Source organism: Rhinolophus ferrumequinum, chromosome 20 (assembly GCF_004115265.2).
Source record: "Rhinolophus ferrumequinum isolate MPI-CBG mRhiFer1 chromosome 20, mRhiFer1_v1.p, whole genome shotgun sequence".
Classification (NCBI taxonomy): Eukaryota; Metazoa; Chordata; class Mammalia; order Chiroptera; family Rhinolophidae; genus Rhinolophus; species Rhinolophus ferrumequinum.
The window spans coordinates 28,493,797-28,515,335 of record NC_046303.1 but is presented as its reverse complement, the minus strand read 5'-3'; the positions used below and the strand labels follow the sequence as shown (position 1 = coordinate 28,515,335).

General features: G+C 45.2%; 1 protein-coding gene across 1 annotated transcript in view; it reads left to right on the top strand.

Moving 5' to 3' along the window:
• Positions 1 to 5,143: 5,143 nt before the first annotated feature.
• NXPH1 (neurexophilin 1) overlaps positions 5,144 to 21,539 on the top strand; it is a 280,304-nt gene continuing 263,908 nt past the window's right edge. The window contains exons 1-2 of the mRNA XM_033087973.1: positions 5,144 to 6,254; positions 7,135 to 7,298. Of these exons, the coding sequence (XP_032943864.1) occupies positions 7,245 to 7,298 (54 nt within the window). The 5' untranslated portion in view covers positions 5,144 to 6,254; positions 7,135 to 7,244. The remainder of the gene's footprint in view (positions 6,255 to 7,134; positions 7,299 to 21,539) is intronic.

Below are 21,539 nucleotides of genomic sequence, written 5' to 3'. Positions count from 1 at the left end.
TAAAAAAAAAGTAAATTAAATAAACGTAAAAAAGACCCCACTAAATTGCAGATTGATGCTCATAGAATCACCAGGGAGACAGCAGGATAATGTAAATAAAACCCAGGTTCCTGGCATATGTCTGGCACTCAGTAAATGGCAGTCATTATTATCCTACTGAAAACGGTTGCACTTTGAGAAATTACCACCACTTTAATATAAAATTTGATGTTTGACCATTTTGCTTTGCATTTTATCAAAACCATTTTATTATCAGAGCCAGAAAAAGCAGGAAATATTATGTCATTTTTTTATGGCATAAACCTTGAAGTTAATTATGGTGTAATTCTGCTGTAGTTGTTTTTATTAAGTTGATGTTAAAGAGGGGAATTGAGAGAGTTTTTGCGTCCCTTCGATATCTTATTTAAAAGATGTCTAGTCTCAGACATTGTTATCATTCTGAGATTTGGGCTGAAGTAGCCCTTTGTTCCCGGCCTGCATAAATCATCATGTTTTGAAGTTCTGTCTTAATATTGCTAAATCAGGATAAAAGCTGGAAAAACATGTATGTTTCAAAATATCCAGGTACTTTAGGTTATGGAGATGAAATATGTGTTTGCAGACTCATTTTCAGTTTTCAGGTAACCACAGAGCTTGCAGCCTTTGTCCTCATAATTTCGTCCATCCTACATGATTCAGAGTTCCAATGTTCTTTCTGGTTGAAAGCATATACTGTATTTCACTTTGTTACAGAACAGAACATTGGTTATCAAGTTCTTTGTCTTTAGTGATTCTGCTTTAGGGAATTGTCAACTAATAATCCCTATGGGAACCATCATGAAAAATTTCTGTAATTAGATTATAACGCAAAGGTTTGCTTATTCACAATATTTTTAAAAAAATTAATTATGATCTTTGGGCAATGACCACCATCTTCCCATCTTTTACATTGAATTGCCTTTTTAATGCTGACTTTTTTCATTTCTCTTATTGTGTTCATTCTCTTTTTACCGTTTGTGAGTATAATTGAAACTACCCTACCTTTGAGAACCCTCTATCCTCACCTAGCAGAGTAAATGAAATATGGATAAAAAGACTGAGCATATAAATTACCTCTAAAAAAGAAAATGCGTGCTACATAAAGCTTTTTGGTTCCCTTTACTTTTTTTTTTTTTATTTATTCCTGAGCTTGATGGCTGTTTTTTCTTTCTAGTCCAGTGATCTTGTTATTGAAGCATTCTTGTAAAGGTAATTTAGCACACATGCCTTATGGTTATTAACCAAGTTTTACTACACTCAAATACCAAATCACTTTGCAAATGATATTTCCTTCTTTCAACTAGCAAAATAGTTTGGCGTGTGGAGGGGCTAGGGGTTCTCAGTTGTTCCGAGTGACATTTAGGAATTTTGCAAAAGTAGTAAAAATGGATTTGGATCTTTTAAAACAAGCATTCATAAGTATAAAATTGATGCCACCCTGAGTGTAGATTCTCATAAATCAATGACATTAAAAGCATTTATAGAACAACTTATATGAAAAAATGATATAATTAATACAATTGAGTCAACCCTTGACCTAGAAGAAAGGTTATGAGGGTGTAGCAGAGAAGAAATGCACCAAAACGCTTTGGTTCAAACCCACAAACACTGTTGACTTCAAATCTTGGAAGTGCACTGGATAAAAGATCCTTTTAATTTGTTAATATCTTTGAAAACTATAATGCATTATACAGTTGTTATTTGTGAAGTAGGTTAAGTTTTTTAAACCTCAGATGACTTCAGATTTAATCATACAAAAATGGGATAAAAGAATTTTAGAACTGGAAGGCACTTTAGACAGTCATCTCACCCTACTCCCTCATTATGTAGGGGAGGGTTCTGAGGCCAGGGTAGTCTTCAGGCATGTGCCCAACGTCCTACAACATGCGAATACCAGGTTATACTGAAGTCAAGGCAGAAGGCGCATACGTGCTTTGTCAGTTTTCTGTCACTTTTAGGGAAAAAATAGGTACAATGCAGTACTGTGTACAAAGTATATAATTTGGCCTGAAGCTTCGGCAAGACCACAGCTGGGTATCTCATAACAACAGTTTTCTGTTTTCAGTTGGAGTTTGGGTAAAAGATGATGGCATTCATGCATTTTAAGACAGGTTCATTTTAGGACAGAGTTTTGTAGAACTCAAAGTGAAGCTCTTTCTTTTTCTCTTCTCCCCAGCCCCAATATAATTCAGACTTTCAACTCCTTCCCTCTTCTTCCCCTTCAGAAAAAGAGAATGATACAAATGAACCAAACCAAATCAACCGAAAGAGCTAATTATAGTTAGAAGAATTATCAGTCTACTTCAGATGAATTCTAATTTTAATTTCTTCTGGTTTTCAGGAAAATTGTTTAATATCAATGTTTCCTTTTAAGGTCAGCCCATCCAAAGTCTTTTAAAAATATATTTCCTGGAGAGAAATATAGGTTATTGCTTTATACTATTCATTTCAGTTCGGATCAGGTAGATTTGGGGAAAAGCAGAGGGCAGAGGACTGTGTTCTACTGTGATTATCATTGATGCTGAATTTCTATGTGTATTAAGTTGCACCATACACAAAATTTAGAAACAGAATGATTTCTGAAAGGATTCTCAACAGGAGTAAAATCTGAAAAATCAGTACAAATTCTATTCTCCTTATGGATAATGACACTTATATTTTATGCCAGTAAGGCTGATTGCAGCTGTATTCTAAGAGTGTGTTTTAGAGAAGGGTAATATTTTAAACAGAAGAATGTATGAGAATCATGCCCTTATTGTTTTTAGTTTTTGTTGTTGTTGTTAAAGCAAAAAATGAAAGGAAAGAAGGAGGGTGGATGAGCCAGCTTTTTCTCCCTGTCCCCCAATATTATATCATTAAAATTAGAGAGGTTTAGCAGAAACAGTGATTCCGTTTTTCAGTGTTACTTTGCTTAGTGTCCTTTCCTGACTGACTACTACAGGAATCGAAGACTCTTGCAAATATACAAAAAAAAAAAAAAAAAAAAAAAGAAAGAAAGAAATTCCACTGCTGTTTTATATCCTAGGTCAAGTGTCTCATAGGATCTGGTAAGAGTTGAATATCTAGACAGAAGGTGTCAAGTCATTATCATAAAAAGCTCTTAGGCACCCTGTGTCATAGAACAAAGTGTCAGACCATTCCCATTAGTAGGTGCCTGTGGCGCTGTTCTTAAATAATCAGTCCCATTCAGATAGAGATTTTAAGGTCCTTGATCGTCTTTCTATTTCACGAGCAGTGGTTTTTTAAGGCTAAGTGACGCGAGATAGAATGTGTTTGAAGGCAGGTTTAGAAGAGAATTTGATATATCCCCAAGCTGGCCTGATTCTTTCTCTTTTCTATCCAAAGTCAGATGAGACTTCAGCTTGATAGCCTTGTACTTGGGCACCAGTAGGCAAGCAACATCGACTCCAGCTCCACAGTCCAGCCTAGGAGGGCCTGGCAGCTCATATACATGGGGATTGAGTTTAGGATGGCATCCTAAATCCTACAGGGTGGAATTGGGTGAAGTTTCCCTCGCCTTACTTTGACCTTTCAGCCTCAAATATGAGTGCCCAGAGACATTTGTTTTTCTTTTTTAAACTTAAAAATATTTTTTATATTAGTTTCAGGTGTACAAAACAACATATGATTAGACACTTACATCCCCCACAAAGCGATAACCGCCCCCCCCACAAGTCTGCTACCCTTCTGACATCATATACATCTGTTACAATACCATTGACTCTATTCCTTATGCTGTACTTTCCATCCCGTGACCATATGTATATATAGTTGATATTGTTCAAACTTTTTAAGAGCATGAAAAACCGAGTAAGTGAAGAGAGCCAAGATAACACTGCAACTGTGCTATAGGTAAGTGTGTACTTTTTCTAAAGTGCCTTTTTCAGAGTCTCAATTAGGAAATGTGTTTTACTGCCTTAGCATATGCCCCCAATGAACTCCACGAGGTTACGGGCAGAGTACAACTTTGAGATTAGAAGAGCTTGCTCTTTAAAAAGCTATTTTTAGCTGGAAGGGCGAGTGTAGGCCTCAAAATGCCTGGCAGGAATGTCCCACAGTGGACATCTAAATTGGAGGTTTGATTCCAGGTGAAAGTCTCAGCCACCTCCTCCATTTGCTCCAGAAAAGGATGCTTCTGCTGATGGTTACTGCTATGTTGGGGGTGTGGGGGGAGGTTACCGGCAGCATTCCCTATGGGAACACAACCTGGAGTCCTCTTGTGTAGAGCATACATTGTGTCTGGGCCCCAGACGGACCAGAGTGGAAACCACAGAGCGTGAAGTGTCCAATAGCTATGCTCCGGGAAAGGACTCCCCTAGACACATTAAAAATCACGATTCTATATTGACGCCACCAACTTGGGCTCCTGAGATGAATTTCAACCCAACTTTTACAGATTAATATTGAACTGTAATCCTGCAAAGTATGCATCATTTCAGGCCAGGCTCTGGGGAAGAGCAGGCTTCGACAGGTAACAGGTGAGGTTGGGGGAAGAAAAATGCCCTCAGCAGCGCTGGGACTAGTGGACTGAGTTTGGGCGCGCTGAGGTGGCGCTGGCAGTTCCTTGGTACCAGGAGGACCTAGTTCAGAGATCTCACTAGATATGAGCCGAGCTGGTCTGAGGGTTGTGTGCCGAAGAGAAGAAAGGGACAAGGTTTGAGAGAGAATGGTCGGGATGAGGTTGATACACAGAGATGGAGAGAGTCAGAAATCCTGAGACACACCGAAGAAGGAAGACGCCAGAGACAGTCTTGGAGCACAAGAAAGACGGAGAAAGGATATAGAAAAAAAAAAAAAAAAATATATATATATATATATATATATATATATATATATATATATATAGAGAGAGAGAGAGAGAGAGAGAGAGAGAGAGAGAGAGAGAGAGACAGCAAAGGAAAGATTGAGAAAGACAGAGACAGAGACAGACAGCGAGAGTCAGAGCAAAGAGGCCAAGACTGCAAGATGCTAGCTAGTTGAGTAGGAAGTGTCAGAGAAAGGGAGGTGGCAACGCATCCCCCTGCAGCCCGTCTCCACCACCCGTTACCCCCCACCTCGCCTCACCCCACTCCTCTCGCTCGGCCCAGCCCGCAGCTAGGATTCAGCACGCAAGGTCGCCCAGTCCTCTCCGCCGTCGCTCGCTGAATGGCTGAAGGGCCGCAGCACCCCCGCCTTGGGCCTTGCAGCTACAGGTCCGCGGCGCCCAGCGTCCGCGCGGGAGGCAGGCCAGGAACCTTGCACGGTCCTGCGCCCATCCCCGCGCTGACGCACCGCCCCGCTACGCGCCCCGCCACTCCTCTGGCGCTCGCAATCCTCCTCACGCCCCCGGGGGAGGGGGCGCAGCGGCCACCAGAGATACCGCAGGAGCCAGTTCTCCCTGCGGGCCCAGCCCGCGGAGACCCTGGGAGCGGGATCTATTTACACGAGACTATCAATTAGTCTCTGAGGCACCGTTTACCCACGTGCCAATGTAACTGCCTGTGTCCGGGAGGTAGGCGCACCCAGCGCCGACCTAAGAAGAGAGCACCACTGGGTCTGCGTCCCGAACCCCAGCGCACTCCACAGTGTACCCCAGTGACTGGGCAGGACCACGGACAGCGCCTGCGACTCTGCTCCGGAGTAGCTTCCCGGCTTCCCAGTGTCGCGGGTAGAGGTACAGCTGCTCCGTGCACCAAGAGCCTGCAGGTTCTCGCCACCCCACCCCTCTCTCAGATATTCGGACCACCTACAACTGCCGCGTGGCTTTTTTCTTCCAAAAGGCCAGTGTCTTATCTCTCAAGTTCAAGTTCCAAGGACTTGCCCAGTCTCCTCCCCTAAGTCATCTCTACCATCCTTCGGCAGCCTCGGGAAGCCGGGAGCCCTGGACTGCTCATCGCAGAGCCAGCGCTTGCAGTCCCAGTCCGTCAGGCGCAATAACCCGGCGCATTCGCCTCTCTCCCTCCCTCCCTTTCTTCCTCTCCTTCCCCCTTCCTCTCTTGCCCCTTAAGTTTCCTGCACCGTGAATCTAATTGCCAAGCCTAGGCTCCTGCGGAACCCACCCTGAGCGCGCCCGGGCACCGCGACACTGACTCCATCGAGGCTGGACAAGGCAGCGGGACTGGTCCGCGCCCGAGCACGCAGACAAAGTGCCAAGGAGGGTATGTCCGGGGTGCTGGAGACGCCAGGCCCTAGTAGCTCCTCCATGGAGTCTGCCCAGAGTGATTTCTGCTCACCGGATTCGCCCCCAGTTTTGTGCGGTACGTACGTCTGGCCTCCACAGTCCCGGAGGGGATACCATGGGGCGGGGTGGTCGGGCACCAGGAAGGGGAGGAGGAGAGGGCAGGTGGTCCGGGGACAGAGTGCGTTTGGCAGGTGACCCTCACAGACCTGGGTAGACTTCCACTCTAGAAGTTAGCACTGGCTGTGCCACTTGGTTCGAAAAAAGTAGTGCCAGAGGTGTATGTATGTGTATGTGTGTGTGTGGCCGCGCGCGCGCGTATCTCTGTATGTGCAGGGGGCTCGAATGGGTAAACTGAGCCTGGTTTTCTTGTTTGCAAATTACATTCCATTTCCCCACCCCCACCCCACCGAATAAGTGCAGATATCCAGCACCTAATCCTGGTCAGCTCTACCTACCCTTTTCTCTTCCCTCACCCCCCTCGCTCAATCTCTCTCACTCGCTCTCCCTCTCTTTCTCTCCATCTCTCTCTGCTGGTGTGTACGTGTGTGAGCACTGCCAGGGCTGGCAAAGAACCAGCCGCCGCCTTTAGTCCGAGCCGCCCAGCCATCTAACACCAGGGCAGGTTTCGCTGCCAGAGGCGCTTGGGCTCCGAACCAGTCTGCACGCGCCTTTGTGCCCGGCCACTTCCTGTCTCCACCGCCCGGGAACTCGCACCCGAAGACCGAAGGGCGCAAGGAGCCCTTCATCTTTCCAACCTATTGCCTACCTGCCTGTGGACCGAGCGCTCACTGGTTTCGGGCGCTGGATTTACACGCTTTTCAATTTTTCCTACCCCCTCCCCCCGCCTCCAGATTTTTTTGTCCACCCCTACCCGCCACGACCCCCTTTTCCCGCTTGGTCGCCAAGCCTAACCTTGCCCGCGTGGTCATGGGTTGTCTAATTTCATTTGTATCTAGGCTGCTGAGAGCGCTCCTTGCTCTGTAAAGTGGATGTCAGGTGGATCTATGTTTTTGAAGGAACAAAGACTCAGCGAAGGCACCGCCAGGGAAGTTTGAGACGCGGGAGGATGCAGGCTGCGTGCTGGTACGTGCTTCTCCTCTTGCAGCCCACCGTCTACTTGGTAAGTCGCTGCCAATCCCGCGCCCCCGCAATCCCACCCTGGCCGCGAGGCCAGGCAACTGGGAGCGCGCAGGAGGAGGGTGAGCCCGCCAGTTCAGCGAGAGCAGCGTTGCTAGCAACTGTGTTGGAACAACTTTGGCAAGCTGGTCTCCAGATCCCTACGGGATTTTCCGGGGTTCCCATCCCAATTTCCTGCCTCAGTCCCCCCTCTCCTGCGTGTGATTCTGAACAGTGTCTAGGGCACCCTAGATACCCAGAAACTGAGGCGATGCGGGGACGGGATGCTTTTATGACAGGAGCGAGCAGAGAAAGAAGGGTTGGAAGACATGAACTCTCATGGATTCACCCACAGAGTTTAAACGAAAGGAAATGGAGGTGGAGAGTGGGAAGCACGAATCTGCCCAGGTCTGTGACTTTGAAAGTGAATCCACCCACTTGGCTCCCCAGTTTGGAGACGTGCACATAAAGAAGTGCTGGTAACTTAGTTCGACTTGTAGGGTTCAGACAGGACAAGTTTAACTATTAGTAGCATCACAAACGATCAGATCGAGTTCTGTCAGAGATGCTCAGGCAACCACGTAGTGGCTTCCCCGCCCTCTCTTCCCAATCTCTCCTTTTCACCAAATAACGTAACCCCAGTTCCAGTGCCAGAACCTTCTTAAGGAACGACAGACCTTGTTGTCAGGGAGGGAACGCGAAGCAAAGCCGCCTTACCAGTCCTCGCCGAGCCCTTTTCGCCGGTTTGGACTTCGCACATTGTTGGCTGGGCATGGGGGTGGCGAGAAACGCTTTTATTGTGGTGGTGGTGGGTTGGTAGCTGTAGACACCGCGCGGAACCAAGACGGAGAGTGCAATTTCTCGGGTGTAGCTTCAGGGAGGGCTAGGGACACTCGCACCCTGCTGGTGAAGTTGTGCTCAGTGCACGGACCTCCATTAGCCCAACTGTGGGCCGCAGGAGCGCACTGAGGGCTCAGAGTGTTCTAACGGGACAAGGAGCGCTGAGGTGGCCTTAGATATCTGATGGGGCTGGATAAACGGGATGGGGTGGGGGTGCTGTTCTTTAATCTCAAGGGCTTCAGAACCCACAGGTCTGGGAGCCAAAGTGTTGCCATCCCTGCAATTGCCCTGGTGCATATGACCACAGGGCTGCTAGTTGTGTGAACTCTCTGTGTGTTAATGAGTGTGTAAGTACACGTGTGTGTGTGAATATGCATGTGAGGGTGTGTGCGTTTAACGGATATCAGCTTCAATCCAAGAACCCTCAATGTTGCTTGTCTTTGCACCTTTATCGTCTGACCATGGCAGCAGTGGACGCCAGAGGGCGCTGCACGTCAGTGTCCTCGCCTACAGGACACCTTGGGGTAAACAGGTGAAAGCCGGGGCAGCCAATCCAAAAGAACAGCCTTTCTGACTCTGTCACCGAAGTCTGTGCCTTCCCTGGCTGGAACGCAGACGGAATGCAAACAGTGTCCTTCCCATTTCCCATCTTCAATCCTTCTGGCCCTTACCTGCGTCCAGTAAACTTACTGACATTGAGAGCCCAGTGAGGAAGGGCAGAAAGTTTGGCCAAAGGAAATACAGAAATTGTTTATTGAAAGAAAGGGGAGGAGCCGCCAAGTGACAGCCACAGAGGGGGAATATTCACCATTCCCTCGATCCTGGAAACCCTCCTGCCCCTCTCTTCTGCATATCTTCACGCACGACCTGAACTTCAGGATTTAGGACTGTTCTTACTTACGTCCTTGGACTGTTCTCTCTCTCTCTCTCTCTCTCTCTCTCTCTCTCTCTCTCTCTCTCTCTCTCTCCCCCCCCCCCCCCTCTCTCTCTCACACACACACACACACACACGCGGCAAAGGCCTATGGCTGTGGTTCAGTTTATTGCTTGGGGCAAGTATTTCGATATACTGGAAAATAATCTACCAAAAGCAGAAGTGAAATCAATACGTTGTGTTAAATTTTAAATGTGTTTGTTGGCAGTTAAACCGTTTTCCACTCATTACAACAACAGTGCTGGATTTATTCTAATGCGCTGCGTTCTGAACAACAAGCGCATTAATTCTCCTTTAATTGTAAACTGGGAGCATTTGAAAACCATTCAGTGTGCAAATTATGCTGATTCAATTACCGTTTAGTTACAGACTTCATTACCTGAATGCCTTTTGGCAATACAGAGAAAGGAGACAATTTTTTCAGTTTCACTCAAAACAATAGCAAATGTGAACAATAAAATAGAGAAGGCAATTTAGAAGTCCATTCTTTTCTCTCCTATCTAAAGTTGTTTTGTGTGTTGGGGATTAGAATCCACATGCACCACAAAAACAAAGGCTGGTGGCTGTGACCCAAGGCAGTATTTCCAGGGATTGTGATCCCATGGTTATTTGCCAGCAGAATCCCGTGCTGTTTTCCTGGAGGAGCAGGACGCTGACTTTCACCATGGAAATGAATTTAAAAGGGTGAATTGGGTCGTCAGGACAGTTTGGTTTTAGGCAAATCAAGAAATGGAGAGCCTCGATTAAAGTCCTAGGGCAATGAGACAGACCAAGAAGTGATCAACATTTCTTTCTCCACCTATTTTTACTAAACACCAGATACAGTAACTGAATTAATCTTTTATTTGTAGCTGTATCCAGAACATCCCAGGCCTTCGAAAGCAACTGCAAGTTTGTCAGGACTTCAAGTTGCACTCCAAGAAGGCAGGAGTAGGAAAACTATTATTTGATTTTACTTGATTTTTCCCCACTTGAATTGACCCAAGCCAGGTAGGATTTTAATGAGTAATATTTTGTCTTCCTGAGCTCATGCCACAAGTTTAGTGAGGGGGCACTCAATTTATGCATTGCTTCCTAACCATACCACAGTATGCTTTCCCTTTAAGCTCCTGGAAATCCAGTTATGTTTCCCAAGGAGTAATCGCCACAGTATGTCCAGGGAGCAAGATTGGTTTAGGTATCCCCTGTATAAAAATATTAGGCTTCTGCTTATAAATACCTTAAATACTCGCAAATTCGGGAATATTTTTTTTGATGAGAACTATCCAGCAGATCAGTGCTCCATATTTAAGCCACTATTGCCTTCCTCTATTTGGGGGGATGTTCTCAAGGTATGTTTCGTGGCCCAAGGTTCTTTGAATGCCTGTTCTAGGTTGAGGATTTTGAGTCTTGTTGTGCTTACTGAGAGATGGGTCTGTCCTATTTCAAACTAGAAGCTTGTTTTAGTACTGCAGTGGGAAGTTAATTAGGACTGTGTCTGCAAAGTTACCTTCTGAAGCATATTAGCTAGGATACTGAAAAATCACCACAGGGCTAACTCCAGTCATAAATGGGAGTTATTAAGTCATAAGTGGGAAATTATTATTTTTTTAAATAAAAGCAAGGAAATCGTCTGTTTACTGAATGTTGTGTATTGCAGATTTAAAAGTCTGAATTCAGCAGGAGAGGAATCTATGGCATAAAAATACTTGTTTAAAAACAAGTCCTGCAATTTTTATTCTCCTGTTAGTTCTGGACTGGTTACAGGATATTTTCAGCATGATATAATGGGGTAACGGGACTATAGCATTTTCACTGAATTGAAGCACACACTGGATGAACTAGGGAAATGTCATTTCTGGCTCTGAAGAATTTATACCTAAATTGAGTTATTCTCAGTGGGTCAAGCTGCAGGATAGGCCAGGGCACACAGGGAGAGCATCTCCCAGTAGAAAGCAGAGGTGCCCTGCTTGGGGGTTTACCTGTGGCAATTCTCAGAGTCGTGAACTGAGTTTAATGAGTGCTCCCTGGGCATGTCAACAAAAAAGTTACTCAGAACTAGTGCAGGAAATCTGGCAAGGAGTTGAATGATGTTATTATTCATACACCCGCTCTTCTAATGAGAAGAAGCAGGCTCTCACCCTCCAATTTAGGTCCCACTAGTCCTGCTAGGAATTGAAATTGCTAATAATCTGGTTGCTTTTTTTTTTTAACAATATTGGCAAGAATGGAAAATTCTTTCTAATCCTTGGGCTTAATAAACATATCAAATAATCTATTCTCTTGAATTTAGGGTGTCCTTAAAATGTGAATTCCACACCAATTGTTTAATAGAGATTAAAGAGTGATTAATAAATTCATGGAATACTACCTCTGCACCGTTTGAAGCCAGACTGTTTGGGTGAATACCTCTCCTTACGAAGGTGGCTGTTAAGTAATGTGGAAGCTGGGGGAAAGCAGCAGGAGAGAAGCCACTAATATCTATTCTTTGGACTAGGTATGTGTACTTCCCATGCTTTGAAATTTAAGCCAGCTGCCCACTGACAATTTTAATCAGTTTGAGCTTATACTGAAAAGGAAAAAAGCACATTAACTACCTCAGAGTGGCTATTCAGTGTTCTCTAGTAAGGCCAGTTCCTGGGGGCAGCACTGAAATTCCCCCACCTCACTGCATTCATTTCCTGACTCTTCTTGCCCAGATCAACCTTTCTACTGTAGGATTAAACCTAGATTTTTGAAGGAGCCTGCAGCCCAGCTGCACAACACAAGAATTTATCAGTCCCAAGACATGTTTCCAGGGCTCTGTGGGAGGAAAAGTTGCTGCTATTCCAGGCATTTTCCTGAAATGCCCAACTCTCCGCTGACCAGGAAACCAGCTCTCTGGGTGTGTGGGACACACTGGGGTGGGTCACCTTCTTCCTCCCTTCTGGGAGGCTTTTCATGGTCTGGGGCCTTCTAGTGATAGCTTCGGGGAAACTATCTTCAGTATTAGAAGGAGAGAACCAGGATTGCTCCAACTTTTTCAGCGGTTTTTCCCCTGAAAGCCATTTAAGTTTGTGGCTCCTCTTTGTGCAATGTTGATTTCTATTTGGCTTTGAATTGTTGACGGCTATTTCCTCCTTAATGAAAGTGTTGTCTGGGTGAAAAATATATCCGGTGGCAGGGAAATTGGTTTATTTTTTTTTGAAATAGGTGCCCAATGTCCTACTTTTTTATCTGAGGGGAGATTTTTTGCAGACTACAAAAATTGACAGCATTGTCCAGGTAATAACCATCGTGGGCAATATTTTCAAAAGGACATTTGAGTGATGAAAGCATTTGGATATTATCTTTCCAAATAGGCAATTTTCTGTATTGAGGTTCTTTGATTTTTTAGGGGGTGGGGCCACACCTCTATAAAGGGGCCACACATCGGCAAAGGGAAGGCTTCCCCGTTTTGCCCCGTCCTTACATCCGAGGTACTTGTCAGTTTCTCTTGGAGTTAGGGGTCTGAGGAGCCCCCAGTGTTTGGCTGTCGCGGCATGATATAAAGGGTCAAAAGAGAATCCAGGGAATAAGGAATAACATTCTTCTTGCACTTCTCGGTCCATAAAGAAAGTCAGTGTAAGCTCTGAAAGTTCGCCTGCTCTTAAGTGGTGAGTTAGGAAGTGTGCCTTCTTTCAGATTTTTTTTTTTTTTTAAGAAAGTACCTTTGATCCGAGTCAGGAAAGTTCTCTTAAAGCAACCACATCTTTTAGGAGCTTCAGATTTCATTCTAAGACCTTAGCATTCCTCACCATTTTAAATAGAGGCGGGCGAGTCAGCGGGCGGGGCGCCGTCGGGTCAGCGGCTTCCTGGAGCAGACGGGTGGCTAAGCGGGTCTGCTCTCTTGCCTTCCCCTGCATTCTCCTAAACACCATTCGTCTGGTCCCGCTGCTTGTTTGCAGAATTTGCGGTCTTGATTTATCTGCTACTTAAGCTCCCGACCAGCTCTCTCTCTCTCTCTCTCTCTCTCTCTCTCTCTCTCTCTCTCTCTCTCTCTCTCTCTCTTTTTTTCCCCCTCTATGTCAGCACTAACTCCTCCCGGAGCTTGGTAAACACGGCGCGCGCATTTTTCTGCTGCGGATTGGCATGTTGACGACTCCGCTAGAAGGAATGTGACAATAAAGTGGGAAACCAAAGCTTGGCAAGCACTTAATCAAGGATAAAAAGGTTCCGCTGTAAGGATGTCACTCAATTTATTGTGAAAGTCGAATGAATTACGTTTAATGAAAGTGCTCCCCAGATGAATATTACCAGCAATTTCCTGAGTTGGCTCTGTCAGCTCGAGATGAGGAAATGCCAACACAGATCAGAAAAGAGCGCCCATCTCAATTACCATGCAAGCTTTCCAAGAGCGGCTTTTTATTGAGATGATATATATATACTGGCGGCTTCTTCAGAGCCCTCCGCGCGCTCAGGAGCGCGTTTGCGTATTTTCCAAGTTTGACGTCTGCCCTCGCGGGTTGCTGGCTGTTGTTTAAACTTCTGATAAACGCATTGCGTTTCTGCTGCGGGCCGAAAACCTAATTACCTCCACTGTAAACAGCTTTCCCTAGTATATTTTATTTACTACGTTGGTGGGGGCTGGCCAGGGGCGGGGCGGAGAGAATTCCCTTGCTCGGGTTCCCTTTGTTATAGAAAGTTCCTTGGGCATCTGGCGAGGAGTTCCGGAGGGTGGAAAGCGAAGTGGCGCATAGAGTGGGGGCCTTGGGATACTGCGCACCGTGGGGTCCCAGGAGCAGCGAGAGTGTAGCGCTTGCTTCTCCATCCGTAGCTAGAGAAAAGCCTTCTCTTGTTCCCACTTCCTTTAAATTAATGAGGGTATTTTACTTGTTCAAGCCGAAAATATGATGGGGCGGGGGCTACACAGGCCTCAGCCAGTGCGCATTGCCTCATCTGCATGAGAATGGAGAACCAAGAGGCTTTTCTGGTGCTGTTTCTTTCTCCCACAATAAGACAAATTGCTGCTTAGAAAAACCGAGTGTTTCCTTAGAAACTGGTTCGTGGGGGCTCTGCGCGTCCCTGCTGAACCTGACTCCCACCGGGTTTCGCCCATCACCCCCGCCACCCTAATGGATTCTGACTGGAAGGATCCCAGGCAGCCGCGGCAAAGGGCACAGAGGGAGGCTGGGCACCCTCGCCCCATCAGTGGGAGGGGGCGTCCTTCTGACACATCTTGCCCTAAGTCTCAGACCCCCTCCTCCCCACCCATTGATTTTAAAGGCCATTTCAAGTCGTCTTCTACAATTGGGAGCGAGAAACTTTCTTCCACATTGGCTTCATGCCCCCGACTCCGAAACTTAGCCCTCTGACCCAAGCTGCCGAGTGTTCGGGCCCAGGGAAGTTTCCCAATTGCAGTCGCCGGCGCCACAGCTGCGCGCTCCATTGTCCACTTTGAGCCTCAGGTGACCTCGAGCAGTCCCAATTGGTTTAAGAAAACCCAGGTGCAGCCGACTTTTGTCTGGACCCTAAGCCATCTCACCAGAGTTGCTTCTGGGGAACTTTTCGTCGATGCCGCCGAGCTTCGGTGCTCCATGGGCAACAGGCAGAACTGCAGCAGTTCTCTGGAGGGAGGTCGCGGACACCGAGATTGAATATGGGGCAGTGGCGGGCGGCAGGGCCGGCTTGGGCCGTCTGAGCTATTCTGCAGGACCACGGACAGCACCACAGCCCCGCTCCCCTGGTGCCCGCAGCCGGGCCCCCTTCCCTGGGTGGGCTCGGTTACTCTAGAAGGAAAATTGGCGCTTTCCGTAGACACCGATTGCCCAGCCAAGACTGTAAGGACCTAGCTTCCCCACCCAGACGTTTGGGAGCACTAAACTCCGATCGCTAGGTCCTCAGTGTTTGCTGCGGTCTGAACCTCTGGTTTGGACCCTCCCCCCCACCCCCCTTAGCCCCCTCCACGGTTGCGGTATCACGTGATGACCACTGAGTTCATCCTGAGGGGAGGTGAAGCCTCCCCTGACCGCATTTCCTCGCACAGTTCATTAAATCTATCCTTCCTCCCAGACAGAAACATGAATCACGTAATGTAGAGCTGTGTCCTTAAAGTAAAAGCCTCGTTTGGCAGATAAGGAAATTGAGGTACGGAGAGGGGAATCAACTTTTCTTGCAAGAGTAAAACCTAGTGGTGAGAAGTGATTCCTGCCCTATATCCTACCTGTGGGGAACAAGGCTGGAGCCCCCAAGACGCCCACCAGCATTAGGCGCCTCTACAAAGCGGCACGGGGTGGGGAGTCCTAATTGTTACGAGTTTCTAAAGGACCAGTAATTATTCACGGGAGCAGGACAAACCACGGCCCCCGCAAGGGAATCGATACATTTGCTATCGAAAGTGCCTGGCTCGCCTTTAATGCAGACGAATTGGGATGCAGCCTCATTATTTTCCGTGGCTAGGCTCCCCCGCGTGGGGCCCGATGCAGCGTGGAATCTGTCATCATTAGACCGAGATGGGTTGGGGGAAGTTTCTCCTTACTTAGCAAAGCAAACAACCCCCCAACCCCCTGAAAAACACCCAAAACACTCAAAAGCAACCATTATCCCGCCTCTCTTCTCCAACCCCCCGCTCCCCCCCCTTCCTGGCTCCGGCTGCTGTTGCACACTCCCCCGGGGCCTCTCAGAGCACTCTAGAGCGGACACTGCGGTCACCGAAAGTGCGCAGTTTCTCCTTGGAGGCGGTCACACGGTTGATTTGATCCAGAAATAATCCGGAGAGTACCGAGCTTTGGCGCTAGGGGTTCTCTGTGTCAAAGGCGAAGATTGGCTGGGAAGTTATGTCCGTTTCTCTTGCCTTAGTTTAAGAGTCAATCTTTTCAGGACACTCGATTCTGCAAATCCCTGCAGTATTAAAGGAGCAGAGGTCTGGCAGGTAGTGCTCCATCAACCCCGGTGAGAAGCCAGCTTGGAGAAAGGCAAGCCCGCGAGAAGAGAAGGAATGGGGAGGTGAAGACAGGCGGGGAATTGAATGGGAAGGGAAAGGGAGGTTTAGGCGCAAAGCCTCCAGGGTATCCTCGAAGGCCCGGGTGGGACCTGCCTTCTTCCTTCTCTAGGTGAGAAGCTGGGCCTTCCCCCCGCGGGCCATCCCGCTGCAGTTTTACAGGACTGGGAATGTGCCCCATCTCCACCCACTGAAGTTGCTGAACTGTTCAGGGTCTGCCTACTGGATTACACAGCGTTTTCTCATTTCTCCTCCCTTCGGCAGCCAGCACTCCCTGGCAGTCTTTCTCACTCTTAGAACTTGTGTGACGCCCCTGGCGGGCAGCTGCTAGGATGAAACTTGTATTCCTGTGCGTGTGTCTTCACTTCTCTGTAACGCCATAGTTCCTGTGGTCAACTGAGGGTGTGTGTGTGTGTGTGTGTGTGTGTGTGTGTGTGTGTGGCGCGCTGGCGCCCTTGGCCTTCATCTAGCAGGTTTCTTATTACAGATCAATCACTGCAGAGAAGATAGGGTGTGGAACTTAAAAACTAACTGCTCCTCCTGAATTGTAGTAAAATTATCATAATTATAATAATATTGAGAACAAAATTTAAAATTGTGGACTTCCAGTCACTAAAGTACTATTAATACCCTTCTTCCCTTGGATTTTCTTTTTGTCAGAGCCCAGCCTTTCATGGTGTATTTTGATTACCTGAGTGTCTTTGTTTCCTTGCCATCAGAGACAGTCACCAACACAATATCAGGACTGTGTGATCTAGCATTATTTCCTCCCACCATCTTCATTTGTAGAGGCTTTATAATTAAACTCTGTGAGACATATGTAACATACATCCAATGGAGAACCTTCTTATTTATATTTATGTAACATACTAAGAAAGGAAAATTAAGAAAGCACTTACATTGAAATAATAAGTCTGCTTGGATTGTTAACACAAATATACTTTTAATTTACTTTTCTCAAGTCTAAAAGATTACCTCTGTGAGACCATACTCTACAGTCATGCCTTTTTAAGGAGAGATTTCAATCATGTGAAAAAGACATTTATTAGCTTGTACTAACTTAGTGGAACAAAAGGCCAGACTAGCCACTCACTGGAAATGTACACTAGGCTTAGCATGGCAAAGTTGGAGTACGATGCAGGAAACTGAGCAGAAAGAGCTAGCTGGAAATGGCTGCAAGGTCCTATATTTTTCTGTCTCTCCCTGCCCCTAATCCATCACTATGCACACATTTACCCATAGTGCAACAGGGTCTCCCACTGCCAACCCAGAAACATCATGCTGCAAATTGGCAGGAATTTTAATAAAATTGAAATTCACAGACTGAGAGGAAGAAGGCACAGATTTCCTTCTTTAAGATAGATTATCAATAAGAAAATTATGATAGAAAGACCTGGAGAAAATTTCCTGGCTTAGAAGAGCCTCTTTTTCATTTACAGGTTACACACACACACACACACACACACACACACACAGAGCAGGGCAATACGGGTTTTACATCTGTAATCCACTCTGAAGGATTCCATGGAACATGATAGTGGGAAATCTTGTCTTCATAAATTGTTGGCCTTGAAATTCCAACTTGGGTTTCACAGTACCATTTCTTTGATAGGAATCTGGTACCTGACACTGCACTGTTGTCCTGTTTATGTCAGTATTTTCAGCTATAGAATGAAAGCAACTTTGGTAGAGGGGAACTACTGGCGTGATAGCTAGAATTTTAGTTATGTATGTATATGCCAACCTCTCCAACTGAACTTTAGAAAATGATTTTTCTCTTTTTAACCTTGTAGCTGAATGTTATTAGAGGCCCACAGGTATATAAAACAGCTTATATAAAATTAATGGACTGCTTTACATTCACGATCTCCTACTTGTGAAGCTCTTGTAAAATATTGCATCTATTTATAATAGGAAGAATATAAAGTCAGGTTTTGTGTGCAATCAATAGTTGTAAATGGTTCGGTGAAATGTTTGATTGTTTTGAGTGAGTTTGACACTGTGATGGAAATTTATTGTCTACCTCTGTGCACTGATGTACTCATCAAAAGGCTGCCCTTTCTTTTATGTACTTGACCAGTTTTGAAACTGGTTGTCAATTTTCAAGGCAACATCTGGGTACATAGTAAAAATTTTGGGAAAGATGCATTTATTGAGTTACCAGATTACAAAGAGATCCATGGGTTACTATGGAGTCACAGATAAACAAGAAATTGAAAATAAAAACCCTCCGATATTGTTTTATTATTTTGTTTAAAGTGATCAACAGTAGATTTATTGGCATTGTATACTCTGCATATTTTGTATGCATTTTTGAAATAGAAAATGAATAAAGGTTTTCATTTAGCATCAAACTTCATAAAAATGAGACTGTCTCAATATAGTGACATTAGAAAACTAAATCTCTTCTTGTTGTACATAATGTGAGCAAACTTTGGAAAAAGTGGAGACCCTCATTCTTTTCTTCCTCCAAACATACATGAAAGACATTTCTCTTTATTCTGTTATTTGGCTTATGGATCTCTAAGACATGCCATAAGCCTTACTACCAGTTTCTTTTTCCTTACTGTGCATTTTCATTCGGGGAATGAATAGTTTTTTGTTATTTTTTTCCTCTTGCCTTATTGGACTGAGAATTATACATGGCCCAAAAGCACAGTGACATTTTCAAAACCTTCTACCTCTCTCTCCTGTTTCATTTGAAGATTGCCTAACATAGATATACTCTTTTTTTTTGCTCTCTTTGTAAAAATGGCCTCTGGACTATTGTGTTAACATCTCCTCTAAGTAAGTAACTTACCAACCGGCTGTATACATTGCTGATTCTAATCCATACTCGATGGAAAACTCAAAAACATGGGTTGCATTACATGAGAGTCATTATACTTTCCGTTTGAGATATTTTCAAAGAAAACACTGTAATTAATCTCAGGTTTGATTCTAAAACCTATCTGGAGAGTGATGAATTGTGATTTGTTGTTGGAGCAGTTGTGGTGTGGTAATAGGGCTGACTACATGATCTCTGAAATTGAAAATATGAAACACCTTTACTTACATAGCTTTTCCAGTTATTTGTGAACAGTTTCTTGCACCAGTGCACCATCTTTTATTGTCTTACAGAATTAAATGCAGAGAAAGATGCAAACCACTGCATATGAAAGGAAGTTATTCATGCGCAGTCAGTGTGGTATTTCTCTGGTCTTGATGTGAAACCTAATTGCTATTGATGTGGAGATTTTGCAGAACATGGCAGAGTTTTTGCCTCTTTCACAAGAAATATGTAATTGAATGATGAGCGCCTCATGTTAGATTTTCAACCTTATTTCTTTTGGTTTAACAAGGCAGAGTTATAAACAGCTGCACCAAGAGGCGGCCACAATCTCTAGCCGTTTTCAAACTAACACTGCTCTGGCATTAGCACATATGAGTGCAGCTACCACTTTTGGACTTGTAGCTCCGTTCTCAGGCTGAAATTCTGGTGTGTGGAAGCATGAAAAGTGAATGATTTGACCTAAAATGTTTAATCCTGCCTTGTATTCTTGACTGAAATCCTTCATAATTAGAGTGGCTCTAATCACTGTGTGACCGGGTGCATTTGCACATCTCTCAGATTGATGGGTTCCCCACCCTCCCTTAACCCCACAAATGGTGAAAAGGACGAGGGGCTGAAATGCTAATCTACTTGCCAAAAAATGGCTGATGTCCTCCCAAAGACCACTACTTCCAGCGAGGTGGATAATGTCATGGTACTTGCACAAGTTCAACACTGGTTTCTTGGTAGAAATAAAGGAGTTATGAGGAAAAAGTGGGTGACTTCTTGGCTCCAATAAAGGCCTGGCCACAAGAAGGAGAAAACAGACCCCTTTTCAACCATTCCAGGTCTCTCTCTCTTTCTCTCTTTTTCTCATCCCTCCCTCACTTCAATTCTTAAGGGAAGCAGGATTGGGAAAAGACTTACTAGGAGAAAGGAGGGGAAGAGAATGGCAAAGGAATTTTTTAATTCTGTGAACTTTTTCCAACTTTTTAACCTCTTAGGTCTTAATTGCATTATCTTTTAAAATGAGGCTAACAACACTTCTTACCCCACAGAGTTATTATTGAGGATTAACTGAGCTACTGTGTTATAAAGAGCTTAGAAAGGTGCCTGGACCTTAGCATGGTTGAGCTAGTAAAGACACAGTCTTGTTATCCTTTAGACAGAAAGGTTCCTAGATCAGGTTCCCATGTGCCCAGAACAGCCCTTACAGGGAGGAAATGCAAGGGCTAATTCTACCTTAGGACTCATCTGTCTTTTGTTTCCCTCTTGCAACTTGTCGCTTGCTGTAGAGCTGCTTAATGCTGCCCAGAAAGCCATATGTACTTAATGTGAACAGTAATCACTGTGACTAATGCCAGACGGAAGTGGCTATTTCTACAGCCACTAGCCAAGCCTTTACAGAAATGAAGAGACAAGTCGTCAACAGGCCCAGTGAAGATTGCCTAGCTGAGATGAGAATTCTTGTGATGTTTTAATTTCAGGTGGCAAACACTGGGAGCATTTATTGAGCTCTGATTTAAAATGTTGATTTATTTGTGGAGACTATTTGCTTTTAATGACTTTTCTTTTAACACTTGAAATTCTATTAAAATTTGCACACAAGGTAATCAAAGCACATATATGTGTGTATTTACATGTATATAGCCTACTGTGTATTAAAATCGATGGGCCTTGGGCCAGGAGATACAGGCTACGTTATTCCGTTGAAGTTCGTTCTAGCTGACTGCCTGGATGTGGCAGCACCTTAGCTCCCCAGAAGTACTAGATGAAATAGTTTGATGAGGGGAGAGCCACAGCGCCCTTCTCATATGCTGCTCAAAATATCTCCTATATACCACCATATGCCTCCTTCCAAGGCGTTACCCTGGGGACCCCAGAAAAGTTCCTCTACAGAAACACTATTTTGTGTCTTTGATTTGACAGGAGAACGGGGAAGGTGTGGGAATGACAGCGAAGGATAAAATGTTCTCTTTCCTGTTTATACCCTAAGCCAAGCACTGTGTCAGGACTTCAGAGTGATTTTTTTTTTTTTTCCATTTGGCGCTCTTTCTAACCTTATGAGATGACAGGTACCATTAATATCAGTAAGGTACTGTTCATTTCACTAAGTAACATGACCACCCTAGTCATATCATTAATAAGATCCCATTTTATAGATGAGGAAATGGAGGCATTGTGAGTGTCAGTGTCTGGTGCAAGGTGGCACGGTTCTGTCTCAGGCAGTGCTGTTAATTACTCTGTGAGATTATGTGTGTGTGTGTGTGCGCGCGCGCGCACGTGCCCCCCTGCGCTCGCATCCATGCACCCCTGCATCCATGCAGGGGTGCACATAATGGAGGAGGAGGAGAGTGAGTCTCATTTAAAGCTTCTGTTGAAGGAAGGATGTGTGTTGCTCTCCACTTGAATGACTAGTTGTTTCCGACGCCTCTGAGTAGACCTTACTTCGGTAATTGGAGTGTGCTGTTGGGGCTCCTGTAATGTAGTGGGTTTTATGAGA